Here is a 14,382-nt window from a genome sequence, read left to right as displayed (position 1 = left end):
GGGAGTGAAGGTGGGAGAGGAAGGGAGGGTGTAAGCTTGGGCAGCTGTCCCCAGTAGAGGCCGCAGATCAGGGAGGCGGGGCAAGGGGAGTCCAGAGAGGAGCAGAGGTTACAGATGGGGGGTGGGGGCGTTACTCCGGTCCTCACTGAGGACAGATCTGCTGGGTTTTAGAGAGCAGTTCAGTAAAATGACAGGAATGAAAGCTGGGTTGCAAAGGGTGGGGATGGGGGTGTTGGATAAAAAGGGAGTCAGAGGAAGAGAGAGTGGTGGGAGCAAGAATGGGGCTGTTTACCTTTTACTTTTTAAAATTTTAGTGGTAAAATACACGTAACATAAAATTTATGATCTTAACCATTTCTATGTGTACAATTCAGAAGTGTTAAGTATATTCACATTGTTGTGCAGCTGATCTCCAGAACTTTTTCATCTTGCAAAACTAAGGCATCTTACCCATTAAACGACAACTCCTGATTCCTCTTGCCCCCAGCCCCTGGAAACCACCATTCTGCTTTCTCTCTCCAAGAATTTGATGACCCTGGGTGCCTCATATATGTGGAGTTATGTAGCATTTGCTTTTTCTGGCTGACTTATGTCATTTAGCATAAAGTCCTTAAGGTTCATCCATATGGTAGCATGTGTCAGGGTTTCCTTCCTTTTTAAGGCTGCATAATATTCCATTGCATGGATATACCATTTTTGTTTATCCATTCACCTGTCCATGGACATTTGGGTTGTTTCCACCTTTTAGCTTGTATAGCTTTTTGTGGGGGAAATTTTTGCTCTGAAAAGGAAAGAGAAAGGTGCAGGTTCAGATGCTCGGATTATTAACAGGAGGGTGGGGATTGGCAGGAGCGTTAGTGGGTTAAATATATATTATATATGAGACAGAATCTACCCAGTAGCGAATTAGAGAAGGAGAAGGTGTAATTCGGCAGGGTTTTGGTTTCTGACGATGCTATTATATGCATTGTTGGTGTCTTGCTGCCTACACTGAGAGTATTTTGTAGGTCCTAAGACCTTATCAGGTGTCTTTCTCTAAAGCTTTGCTGCTACTTGCTTCTTAAGTGAACATTAAGCTTATGTGCAGTTAATCTCTGTTGCATTTTATTTTGTCTCCAAAAAGACTAGGACAGGAAGGAAGACCATGTCACTTTGTCATTGTTGAGGATGTCCCCCTGTGCCTAGGCTTACCACGTGGCATGTGTGCTCAATAAATCCGTCCAGAGAAGCGCTCCTAACAACATGGCATATCTACCTCTTAGTCTTTTCAGTCCGCACCTGGATACACTCTGCGTCCAGCAGCATCCAGCATCTCGCTTGTCATTGATTGTCCCCCCTACAGCACGTTCAGTGACACTGTGGCTCAGTGGTTACTGACGAGGAATGCACAGGGAGTCACTCGGTGCTTTGTAAAAACCCACGTGCCTGGGCACTCTCCTGAGAGCATGGAAATCAGAATTTCTGGTGCCAGGGCAGCCCTGCAGTGAGAATACTTAGTTTTTGATTTTTTTTTTTTAAATAAATTTATTTATGTATTTATTTATTTTTGGCTCTGTTGGGTCTTCGTTTCTGTGCGAGGGCTTTCTCTAGTTGCGGCAAGCGGGGGCCACTCTTCATTGCGGTGCGCGGGCCTTTCACTGTCGCGGCCTCTCTTGTTGCGGGGCACAGGCTCCAGACGTGCAGGCTCGGTAGTTGTGGCTCACGGGCCTAGTTGCTCCGCGGCACGTGGGATCTTCCGAGACCAGGGCTCGAACCCGTGTCCCCTGCATTGGCAGGCAGATTCTCAACCACTGCGCCACCAGGGAAGCCCCTTAGTTTTTGATTTTAAGGTGTTTTCACCTGGTAACATTCTGAGTTGATTCTCAACATATAGTTTAATGGAAATTTAATTTTTTTTCTTTTTTCATGGATATGGCAATGGATTAATTTCATGAATTCATTCTTGATAGATTTGTCAGTGATTAAGAAAGATTTTGAGTGCACAAAACAGCATTTCCAAAGTTCTGAAAACATGTTTCATCGTGTACCATGTACCGCCCCCCCGCCCCATATATATGCTTCATTCATTAAACAAATATGTATCGAGTACCTGCTTATGTGCTAGACACTGGTCTCAAGAATTGAGGGGATGGGTCCCTATCTTGTCTATTATCTTGTAGAACTTATGTTCTAGCTTCCATTCTTTCTGTTTGGATTTCATAGTCTAGAGATAACTATACCAATCACATGGTTTACTTACTGTTTTAAGTGTTTCACATGTTTTGATTTATTCAGTCCTCACAACAACGCTATGAAATAGAGACTGTCATCACCCCCATTTTACAGATGAGGAAGCTGAGGCAGAGAGGTACAGTAATTTGCCGAAGCCACACATCCATTACATGGTATAGTGGAATTTAAAGCCAGGCATTCTGGCTCCAGAGTCACTATACCTCCCCTCTTCCTGTCACTTCTGGGATTTCATAGCAAACACAAAGTTTGTCTTAAGCCAGGCAGCAGGCACAAGCCACGCAGGTTCAAAAGTTCGTGCAATATCCTGCTAGTCCCGATGACTCAGATATAATTCCTCAATATAATTACTTATATCCTAATTTGGAGGTTTTTGCCATTTTCCTCACCATCTCTGTTAGTATTGGCAGGCTCTGTTATTGGATTTGCTTAGTCATCTGTCCTAATGAAGGGAGGAGAGAAGACACTTTGGACTCTAGGAGGAAAAGATCAGTGACAAAGTTAGAGGTCAGAGGAGAATCAGAATCCTCTCAAAGTTAGGTCCAGATGTTTCAACTGCTTTTTCTTGTAACTTCATGGTATAAGTGTTTCCATTTTTTGCAACTGGGCATTATTGTGCTATCGTCTTCCATATGTTCTTTAATTTTTATGAACCTATAGTTTGAGTACAAAGGGCTCTGTCTTTTTTTTTTTTTTTTTTTTTTTTTTTTTTTTATTTTATTTTGGGGTGTGTTGGGTCTTCATTGATGCACACAGGCTTTCCCCAGTTGCGGCGAGCGGGCCTCTCATTGTAGTGGCCTCTCTCGTTGCGGAGCATGGGCTGTAGGTGCACAGGCCTCAGTAGTTGCGGTGCGTGGGCTCAGTAGCTGTGGCGCACGGGCCCAGCCGCTCCGCAGCATGTGGGATCCTCCCGGACCAGGGCCCGAACCCGTGTCCCCTGCATTGGCAGGCGGACTCTCAACCACTGTGCCACCAGGGAAGCCCAGGGCTCTGTCTTGAATGACCCCCTGGCAGTGGCATGTTGGAGTTCTCTCAAAGGAGCTCCCTGCCCCCACTATGCCCATTTTTCTTCTAAGGCACATACCTAAATACTCACTGTCATTGACATCGTCACCAGGGAACTCTGTATGCACAGAATTGCAAGTAGAAGTTCAGTCATGATAATTGATCACACTGAGTCATAGAGAATACAGCCAGTTTGCGTTTTCTTTATCCAAGTCAAAAGCTCAAGCGGGGGTCTTCCCTGGTAGTGCAGTGGTTGAGAATCTGCCTGCCAATGCAGGGGACACGGGTTCGAGCCCCGGCCTGGGAAGATCCCACATGCCGCGGAGCAACTAAGCCCGTGAGCCACAATTACTGAGCCTGCGCGTCTGGAGCCTGTGCTCCGCAACGGGAGAGGCCGCGATAGTGAGAGGCCTGCGCACCGCGATGAAGAGTGGCCCCCGCTTGCCGCAACTAGAGAAAGCCCTGGCACAGAAAGGAATACCCAACACAGCCAAAAAAAAAAAAAGCTCAAGCGGGATGTGAGACATTCGGTCTCTGGGTTGAAACATCCTGTTCCGCAGCCTGATGACACCTTGGAGAGTCTGGCAGTCCCCTGCCTGTGGACTCGAGCCCTGCTCCTGATTCTGCTGGGGTTCGGCGATGTGTTCCAGCGCTGTCGGCGGGTCTTTCCGTCCCCTGGCTGTGAGCCTGGGGTCTGCGTGCTGAGAGCCGGTGCGGAGGGAATAGTCGTCGGCCCCTGTGCCTGCTCCAGTGCTGTGACCCACTTGGCCATCCTGCTTCTCCACGTGCCCGATGGGCCCTATGTTGTTGAGAGGTGTCTGGTGACAGACCCCGCTCCTCTCCACCTCACACTGGGGTCACTGGGCGTCCCACTGGCCCCCGTGTCCATCGCCAGACAGGCTGTGCCCGAGATGCTGCCCTGGGCTGCGACTCCCGCTGCGACACGGGCCTGTCCAAGCAGCCGCGCGTGTGATTCTCTGCCACACACCCCTGGTTGAGAACTGTGGGTGGAGATGTGCTCTCATTCCTGCCAGCAGCCCTCCGTTCCTGAGGCGATGCTGGTTTCCGATTGTCCTCTGCTAATAACGCAGCAGGTCACATCTTTGTGGTTACATCTCTGTCCTCGTTTCTGTTTTCTGGGGTAAATTCTTAGAGGTCAAATTTTAGTCAAAGGATAGGCATATTTTTAAGGTGGGGTGTAAACCAGTGTGGCCAGTACCATGCGAAAGTAGAGGCGGCTGGTGTAGTGGAGAAAGCGTTGGGCCGGGGGAGTGTGGAGGCCTGCGCTCCAGACAGGATGGCATGGCCAGCGGGGCGGGGCTTTGGGCAAGTCCTTTGGTTTCGTTTCCCTTCTCTTGGTTTCATTTTCTTCTTTTGTAACATGAGCCCCGTTGTGAATCTGCGCAATGGTGATGGTGCAGATGTCACTGGGGCTCTCTGTTCTGCAGGCAGGCGTATGAAAGGAGGGCCTCTGCTGGAGCCCATGGTGGGCTTCCCTCTGTGCACTGCTGATGGCTTACTTGAGAATTGCTTCAGGGTTTCAAAGAAGCTATGGCTGTCCTATAAGAAAAGAAAATCGAGATTACTATCTAGAGTCTGCTTCATTTTTAGGCGTCTGATAGACCGATAGAGATCAAAGAGATTTCCCCCACACAGATGCCATGGATGTGGTTCCAAAGCTGATTACTACAGTATTCATTTCACTTTCATATCTTTGCAGGAAAACTTTATGGTGACGTTCCTTTTATAGAAGAAAGACACAGACATCGGTATGAGGTATGGCTGTCACACTGAATTACTGTGGAATATAGATGCTTAGTGTGAGGCGCCCCGGTGATCACAAGCGGGCCTCTGGAGAAGCTGTCCAGCCTGGCGTCCATAGTGCTCAGCGGAGAAGTGCCAGACTTCCCAGAGGAGGCGGGTAGGGGCGGGGAGACTCTGGTCTTGGCTTTCCAAAGGCAAAATCTTTAAGTATCTGCACATGGGACATTTCAGGACTCTCCGTTACCCTAACTGCTGTCTCTTAGACCGAGATAAAGTTGTTATCCTTATCCTGAACCTCCTGCCCTTTATTTTGGCAGAGTTGGGAAAAGGGTACTTGCATCTTCTGAACCAAATGCCTCTCGGGATAGGGATGTGTCTCTGGGTATCACATGATGGACTCTTGGTTTGGGAGCCTCTTGGAAGCTTAGTGTCGCATGATTAAGAGGAGTTATTGTTGAGATTGCCATATGAGAAGCCTACATTCCCCAAAATTCAAATTGTCTGTACAGGGATTAATTGGTGTACCAATTACAATACTTTTGACTGTGAAGAGTCAAAATTCCTGCTCATTATTCACTGAAACCAGCCTAAGCAATAAGGAAATTTGTTATCTCAGGTAATAGGTAGTCCAGAGGCTTGGCGGGCTCCAGGCATGGTACAGTCAGGGCTCCTGCTGTGTCTAGGAGTCCCTTGGCCCTACCCTTTTCTGTGTGTCTGCCTTGTCCTTAGGCTGGTCTCCCTCATAGTTGTAAGATGGCTGCCAGTGGCAAGTGAGGCAACATGCATCTCTCCTAGACCTGATTGGGTCAATTTAGATTACCTGCCCACTTGTGAACCAGTAACCATTGCCAGGGCAGTGCTGAACCAGGCTTAAACCTGGATTCTTGCATCATTCATCTGCCAAGAGGGATGGTTTTATCATGTTTGGCTTAGACCAATTAGGACCATCTTCTAGAATGGGGAAGATGGAGTCCCATGGGCCATATGTGGGTGGAGTAGATACCAGAACAAGCCCAGCATTCTGTTTTGAGGGAGGACAAGTGGGAGTCAATGCCAGGTAGGCTACCAATAGTGTCACTACAATTAGGGAACATAATTTGCTGAGTGTAGGCCATTTTTGGTCTTATTTCCGTTGGGAACTGGGTCAACTGGTGGGACAAAAATTATTGAGCTGCTTTGCCTAAGTGGTAACTAGAAGTTGTAAGAACTACTGTGCACGTGATGGTGTGGCCATTCATTCCTTCATGCTTATTTTGCATCTCATATGTACTGGAGATGAGAGGGGGAAAGACACACATGGTCTCCCTCCTCTTAGGGAGCTTCCGTTCTAATTGGAGAGGACAAAAATTAACAGATGAAATAATTACAGATTGAGTCATATGTTGGACAAAGTACTTGTGTCTAGAATATATAAAGAATTCGTACAACTCAATAATAAATAATGGTGGGCTTCCCTGGTGGTGCAGTGGTTGAGAATCTGCCTGCCAATGCAGGGGACACGGGTTCGAGCCCTGGTCTGGGAAGATCCCACATGCCGCGGAGCAACTGGGCCCCTGAGCCACAATTACTGAGCCTGCGCGTCTGGAGCCTGTGCTCTGCAACAAGAGAGGCCGTGGTAGTGAGAGGCCTGTGCACCGCGATGAAGAGTGGCCCCCGCTCACTGCAACTAGAGAAAGCCCTCGCACAGAAACGAAGACCCAACACAGCTAAGAATAAATAATTAAAAAAAAAAAAAAAAAAATAATGGCAAAAGATCTGAAGAGACATTTCTCAAAAAAAGATATATGAATGACCAATAAGAAAATGAAGAGATATACAACATCATTTGTCATCAGGGAAATGCAAATCAAAACCATAAAGAGATACCACTTTACACCCACTCGGATGACTATAATCAAAACATGGAAAATAGAGCTTCCCTGGTGGCACAGAGGTTGAGAGTGCCCCTGCCAATGCAGGGGACACAGGTTCGAGCCCTGGTCCGGGAAGATCCCACATGCTGCGGAGCAACTAAGCCCCTGCGCCACAACTGCTGAGCCTGTGCTCTGGAGCCCGCGAGCCACATCTACTGAAGCCCGTGCACCACAACTACTGAAGCCTGTGCGCCTGGAGCCTGTGCTCTGCAACAAGAGAAGCCACCGCAATGAGAAGCCCGTGCACCGCAACGAGGAGTAGCTCCCGCTTGCCGCAACTAGAGAAAGCCTGCGCGCAGCAACGAAGACCCAACGTAGCCAAAAATAAATAAATTAAAAAAAAAAACATGGAAAATAATAAATATTGGTGAGGATGTGGAGTAACTGGAACTCTCATACACTGTTGGTGGGAATGTAAAATGGTGCAGCCACATTGGAAAATCATCTGGTAGTTCCTCAAAAGGTTAAACAGAGTTACCATATGACCCAGTAATTCCATCCCTAGGTATATTTAATTTCCCAAGAGAAATTAAAACATATGTCCACACACAACTTGTACACGAATGTTCATTGCAGCATTATTCATAGTAGCCAAAAAAGTAGAAACAACCCAAATGTCCGTCAACTGATGAATGGATAAATAAAATGTGGTATATCCATAAAATGACAGTAAAAATTGACAATAAAAAGAACTGAAGTATTGATGCGTGCTACAACACAGATGAACCTAGAAAACATTATGTGAAGTGAAAGAAGCCAGTCACAAAAGACCACATATCGTATGAGTCCATTAACATGAAATACCCAGAATAGGCAAATCTAAAGAAATTGAATAGAGATTGGTGGTTGCCTAGGGTTGGGTGTGTGTGTGTGTGTGTGTGTGCGTGCGCGCAGTGATAAGGGAATTGGGGGATGATGGTTAGAGGTATAGGGTATTTTGTTTGTTTTTAATTTTTGGCTGCTTTGGGTCTTCGTTGCTGCATGCGGGCTTTCTCTAGTTGTGGCGAGCGGGGGTACTCTTCGTTGCAGTGCACGGGCTTCTCATTGCAGTGGCTTCTCTTGTTGCGGAGCATGGGTTCTAGGCACACGGGCTTCAGTAGTTGTGGTGCACGGGCTCAGTAGTTGTGGCACATGGGCTTAGTTGCTCCGCGGCATGTGGGATCTTCCCAGACCAGGGATCAAACCTGTGTCCCCTGTATTGGCAGGCGGGTTCTTAACCACTGCGTCACCAGGGAAGTCCTGGTATGTGAATTATATTTCAATAAATCTGTTAAAAAAGGAAAAATAATTACAAATTATGAGACCTAGCCTAATGTTAAAAATGAAATAAAAGCATATGAGGTTAAGATTGAGAAGGACAGGTGGGACACCACTTTGATTTTCGATGAGGAAGCACTTTCTGTGAAGGAGAGGCTGAAAAGTTTGGGAAAGGGCGGCTGATGAGATGAGTGAGGGAAGGGGCCATGAGCCAGGTCATCAAGTTGTCATCTATAACCAGTGTTTTAGTAGAAAAGTGGTTCCAACCTTCTCTTTAGAGCGTTTATGTAACTATATATAAAGAAAGCTTTTGGTTTAGTCACAAGGGAAATAAGATAGTTTCAATCCTCAAGCAGATTTGTGATTTAGGGAGAGAGAGTTAATTACACATAACTCAAGGGAAGAGGCAAATAAAGGGACAGTTATCAATAGCTAGTCTCAAGGTTTCAAGACAGATATCTGTGTCACAGTCCTACTTTTTTTTTATTATAAAAATTATTTATTTTTTTATTATATTATTTATTGTTATTATTATTAACTTTCAGGTGTACAGCATTGTAGTTCAACATCTGTATACCCTACAGGGTGATCACCACCAGAAGTCTAGTTACCATCCATTATCATGCAGTTGATCCCCTTCACCCATTTTGCCCACCCCCCAACCCCCTTCCCTGCTTGTCACCACTAATCTGTTCTCTGTGAGTTGTTTTTGTTTTATTTTGTTTGTTGGTTGGTTTTGTTTTGTTTTAAATATATATTTTTAAAATTTATTTATTCATTTTTTTTGGCTGCATTGGGTCTTCATTGCTGCACGTGGGCTTTCTCTAGTTGAGGCGAGAGGGGGCTGCTCTTCATTGCGGTGCCTGGGCTTCTCATTGCAGTGGCTTCTCTTGTTGTGGAGCTTGGGCTCTAGGCGCGTGGGCTCAGTAGTTGTGGCTCACGGGCTTAGTTGCTCCGCGGCATGTGGTATCTTCCTGTACCAGGGCTTGAACCCCTGTCCCCTGCATCGGCAGGTGGATTCTTAACCACTGTGCCACCAGGGAAGCCCTTGTTTTGTTTTAGATTCAACATATGAGTGAAATCATATTTGTCTTTCTTTGATTTATTTCACTTAGCATAATAGCCTCAAGGTCCATCCATACTGTTGCAAATGGCATGATTTAATTCTTTTTTATCATGGCTATTGTAAATAATGCTGCAGTGAACATAGTGTGCATATATCTTTTTGAATTAGTGTTTTCATGTTCTTTGGATAAGTATCCAGAAGTGGAATAGCTAGGTCATATGGTAGTTCTACTCTTAATTTTTTGAGGAGTCTCCATACTGTTTTCCTTAGTGGCTGTACCAATTTACAGTCCCACCAGCATTGCAGAACTTTTCTCTACATCCTTTCCCACATTTGTTATTCCTTGTATTTTTGATGATAGCCTTTCTAACAGATATGAGGTGATAGCTCATTGTGGTTTTGATTTACATTTTCTTGATAATTAGTGATGTTGAGTATCTTTTCATGTACCTTTTGGCCATCTGTATGTCTTCTTTGGTAAAAGGTCTATTCAGATCCTCTGCCCTTTTTTTTTTTGGTGTTGAGGTGTATGAGTTCCTTATATATTTTGGATATTAGCCCCTTATCAGATATGTGATTTGCAAATATCTTCTCCAGTAGGTTGCCTTGTTTTGTTTGTTTGTTTGTTTTGGCCATGCTGCGTGGCTTGAGGGACCTTAGTTCCCCAACCAGGGATTGAACCCGTGCCCCCTGCAGTGGGAGTGTGGAGTCCTAACCACTGGACTGCCAGGGAATTCCCCGCCTTTTTGTTTTGATGATGGTTTCCTTCGCTGTGTAGAAAGTTTTTAGTTTGATGTAGTCTCACAGTCCTACTTTTTGAAACTCATCTTTGGACAATAGAAGGTGGGCCTCCCAAATTTAAGGGCTGTGATTCAACTATTTATCAGGTTCATCATGAATTTAAAAATAGGCTTTGAGATTTGAATATAAATAGAAATTAACTCCTAGTTAGCGCATCACCGAAATGGAAAATCCACCCAGTTGGTGGAGGACATTTTCATAAGCTGATATGTCTGTATTGCTCTGCTGTCCAAAGACACTTAATTTCTTGTTTTCCCAGGTGAATCCTAGCCTGATCAACCAACTTGAGCAGAATGACTTAAGTTTTGTAGGTCAGGATGTCGATGGGGAGAGGATGGAAATCATTGAACTAGCAAGTAAGTGGGCTCTTCATTTTTGAAAATTTTTGTGGTGATTGTGGTGAGCTAATGTCTCTTTGTCGACCGTAAGCATACAAAGATATAACTTGAGACCCATTTTATTTGCTCTCTTTCTTTTCCTCTCTCCTTTGAAATAAATATGCAGCTAAATAGAAATAATATGCACTAAATATAAAGTGCATGAAAAACTAGAGTGCTTATAGTACTAATCATTTTGGGGCCTATTAGAGTGAACCTGCCATAAAATGACGTAGTGTTCAGAACCTACCAGATCTACCAGTAGTATGCTTCCTAGTGTCCTTGCCCCCTTCCTGGGGTGTCTCTTGTTGCAGCTTCTGGGTTAGACGCTCTGGGAAAGGCAGGCAGCCCACTGTTGAGTAGCACTCTGCTTTCTCCCTCCTCTGAGGAAGAATGGCCCAGTGCCCTCCTCACTACTGGTGACTGACTGTGCAGCACATGTGACAATAATTTGTTGGATAAACCATCCTCATTATTGAATGCTTAGTGTGTACAGGATACTCTAAAAATGGTAGCATCATTTTCTAGAACCTGCCTTTTCCAATCTGTATACTTTAGGCTCCAGATAACCCGAACTACTTACTCTTCTTCTAGCTTTCCTACTGTCTTTTCCATTTTAGTCCATGTCACTGTTCTTCTACTTCAAACTCCTTTTCTCTGTCCCTTTCCTTTTCTGTCTCTCAACTGTTCAGGTACTTCAGAAGTCCTGAGCAGGGAGGAGTACTGAAGTTGGGAAAGGCTTCTTTGACCACTGTAGCATGTTACCCAGACCCAGAAAGAAGGCAAGCAGTGGACTAGATGCTTCTCACCAGACCCCTTGCTAGGGACTCTACGTGCCTTGTGTAACTTACAAGGCAGGTGATGTTATTCCTACTTTATGGAGAAGGAGACCCGAGTGCAGAGAGGTTAAGCAACCTGCCAGGGCCATCCAGCCAGTCACTGCTGGGGCTGGAGCTAAACCAGGTTGGAGCCTCCTTCTGCCACCACCCCTGTGGGATTTTATTGTTCTTCTTGTTTTCATTGGACATTCCACTTAAGATTATCAATCCATGCCTGAAGTTTTAAATTAGAATATGAGGATGTATTTTCTGTAGTCCTTGTGATGGAAATGCCCATCATTTACAATTTTTATAGTGTGGATCACTGTTTGGTGTTGAAGTCTCTTAAGTCTGGCATGTGAGAGGGCAGAGAAATTTCTTATGCAAATTACTATTTGTTTACTTTGTTCAAGTACTTATTCTCTTTAATTCTCCTGTCTCTCATTATTACCAGCAAACACTTAGAAGCTTCTTCATCGCAAGGATTTAGTTTCCCATTGACACTTTCAAATTTCATGTGGGTTGGAAAGGAAATGAGACCTGCTGTAAAACCTTGCAATTTTTAAAAAGCTGACTGCAAGGGAATTCATTTTATTAAGGAAAATTTCCCAGAAGATTTTGATCTTAGCTACCCTTATCACATCCATGAATCACTACATTCCTGAAGGAGTTCTAAAAGGAACAACAAAGCTTGAGATTAGTATAATGTCAGAATTTGTTTCAAAGCAATTAAGAGCATTATTTAAAAGATACTTTGTCTGACTGATAGAACATCATCAAAATAAAAAGTTTTTAGTCTCTTTCCTCATATTGGATTTTTTGGGTAAAGTGATTCAGAGCAACAATCCATTCATTCAAATATTTTTTCCCTGGCTGTGACGCGATCCGTTGCTCAGCTTCTGTCTCTAGTGGTACAAAAACACAATTATTGTCGGCTTCTTTCAGAGACATCCCTAGATGCTGTGCTGCAAGATTCATCACATCTTTAATTTAAAGCGGCATTGTTTTCTTTTCTAAGGGCAGGTGGTTTCTCTTCTTCTCTTCTTGAGGGGACACTTTCCTGGGAGAAGGTGGCATTCCTCTCACCAAGCTTTCATACCTGAATGTCCTTCTAATTCAAGGAGGCTTCTTCTTGGGTATGATGTAGAGGGTTTCTACACTGGATTTTTCTGGATTCAGAGCTGTCCAGTAGAATCTGCTGCAATAATGGAGTATTCTGCCCTGTTCAATATGGTAGCCACTAGCTGTTTGTGGCTATTTAGCACTTGAAATGTGCTCAGTTAATTTGAATGAGTTTATTAAATGGTCACCTGTGGCCAGGGGCTACCATTTTGTATAGCAAAGCTTTATTATTTTTTTTCGGGTTTCCAACTTTTCTTTAGTTAAGTAAGGAGTAAAAATTAAAACAAACGTGAAAAACTACTATCTGATACTGCCACTATTTTATAAAGAAGACTCAAAATAGGAGAAGGATCATCATCGTCATCATTTGAGAATTGAAAGATCAATCCTTTGCAGAAGGGAACAAATGGTGATCTTACATCAAAACTTCTGAAGCGGGCAGTGAGCGCCGTAGGACACACCTGGCCCCACGGGTGCAAAGGGAGGCGTGAGCTAGTAGTCAGACGATGAAAGCTGAAACCCCAGCTAGCCGACCAGGAGCAGGACAAAGCTTCTCCAGGCTTCTGCGTCTATACCTGGACATTTACCCTACTTCTGAAGTCCTTTCCTGTTCTAAAGTTCCATAACCATTAGATGAGAACACTCTGCTAGCCTGCTACCTATTTTATTAGGATGAAGGTTAAGCTTTAAATGATAACCTTAAGAGAGTGGACATTGCCATTCAATCATCATTTCCTTACTACTGAGCAGTAGTTTTGGGTCTTCAGTGGTAAGTGATGGGGATTTGTGATTTTGAATTCCATACTAGACTTTCAGATCACTTGATAAAGCATCTCATTGAAAGATTTAAAGTTATATTTACTTCCTCCTATAAAACTTGTATTTTATCATCTTCAGTTTGATATGTATATGGCCATTAAAATGACTTTTAAAGTAAGGAATACATACTGACCATGCTTTGACTATAGCAATTATGGGATTAGAGAGTTGCCCAATCTCTAATTAGGAGTTGCTTCCTAATCTGGGAATAAACATAGTTTCTGAGAGTTCTGAGTGGGGAGAGGAATTTGTAATCTTAGAAAATTTCTACCCAGATTTGGTAATGTTGCCCATTAATTTTTACCATTCCCAAACAAGGGATTTCAGATACCTGAGAAAAGCTACTTTTCTGTTCCTATTACATCTAGGAGAACTTGAATTGCTCATATAGGGGCTTCTTACAACCCTCAATATGTAATAGCTTTATTTGTCCTCTGATATTGTAAGAAATATGTGTTCATTGTAAAGGTTCACACGATACGGAGAAGTATCAATATAAGGGAGAAAATAAAAATATCTTGAACTCTCACCCCTTGAGCCATAACCACCATTAACATGTTGAAAGGGCATCCTTTTATCACTTGGAGACTCTTCATCACAAGAGATACGTTGGCGTAGGCTGAAATATGAGTGCCTTTTCAGCTTCATGGTGCTATCCATGATTAATATCCAGCCCAGAGCTGTGACTAGAAAAGCAGTTATATCTGCTGCATTCCCAGGGGACCCATCCCTTGGGAAAGGAGACCTTGTGGGAAATGGCCTGAAACCATCTAAGAGAAAGAGTGACTTACAGTTAGCCTTAAGTATGAGGATACCAGGGTGCTGGGAGGGGACCTTTCCCCCCTACCCTCTTGAGTTCTTGTGGCTAGACTAATAATAAAATTGACCCAAGACAGATAAGCAGGAGAGAGACAAATTTTAACTCGTGCAGATGGAGGTCTCATAGAAATGGGGCCTAAGAAGTGGCCAAAGCAGGCAGCCTTTATACTTTTTAGACAAAGAAACAATAAATATGTGAGGAATTAACAGGACAAAGAAACTTAGGCTTTGGGTGCTTAATTAGTGAAGAATCTAAACAAAGTTTGCGCTTGGGTAGTAAATTAAAGAAGTCACAAGATGTGTTTATATAGGCTTCTCTGCCCAAATTCCCTGTCTCTGGTGATAAGGGTATCCTTCCACTTCAGAGGCAGGAAGTACACCTTTCACAAGAG

At 44.1% G+C, this 14,382-nt stretch overlaps 1 protein-coding gene across 12 annotated transcripts in view; it reads left to right on the top strand.

Moving 5' to 3' along the window:
* CTPS2 (CTP synthase 2) overlaps positions 1 to 14,382 on the top strand; it is a 129,279-nt gene that overhangs the window by 98,694 nt on the left and 16,203 nt on the right. For all 12 annotated transcript variants that reach the window (XM_036839732.1, XM_036839734.1, XM_036839731.1 and 9 more), the window contains 2 exons: positions 4,955 to 5,010; positions 10,295 to 10,391. In XM_036839732.1, the coding sequence (XP_036695627.1) occupies positions 4,955 to 5,010; positions 10,295 to 10,391 (153 nt within the window). The remainder of the gene's footprint in view (positions 1 to 4,954; positions 5,011 to 10,294; positions 10,392 to 14,382) is intronic.

The sequence above is a fragment of the Balaenoptera musculus genome, chromosome X (assembly GCF_009873245.2).
Source record: "Balaenoptera musculus isolate JJ_BM4_2016_0621 chromosome X, mBalMus1.pri.v3, whole genome shotgun sequence".
Lineage (NCBI taxonomy): Eukaryota > Metazoa > Chordata > Mammalia > Artiodactyla > Balaenopteridae > Balaenoptera > Balaenoptera musculus.
The sequence above is the reverse complement of the archived record's forward strand: the minus strand, read 5'-3'. Positions and strand labels throughout refer to the sequence as shown.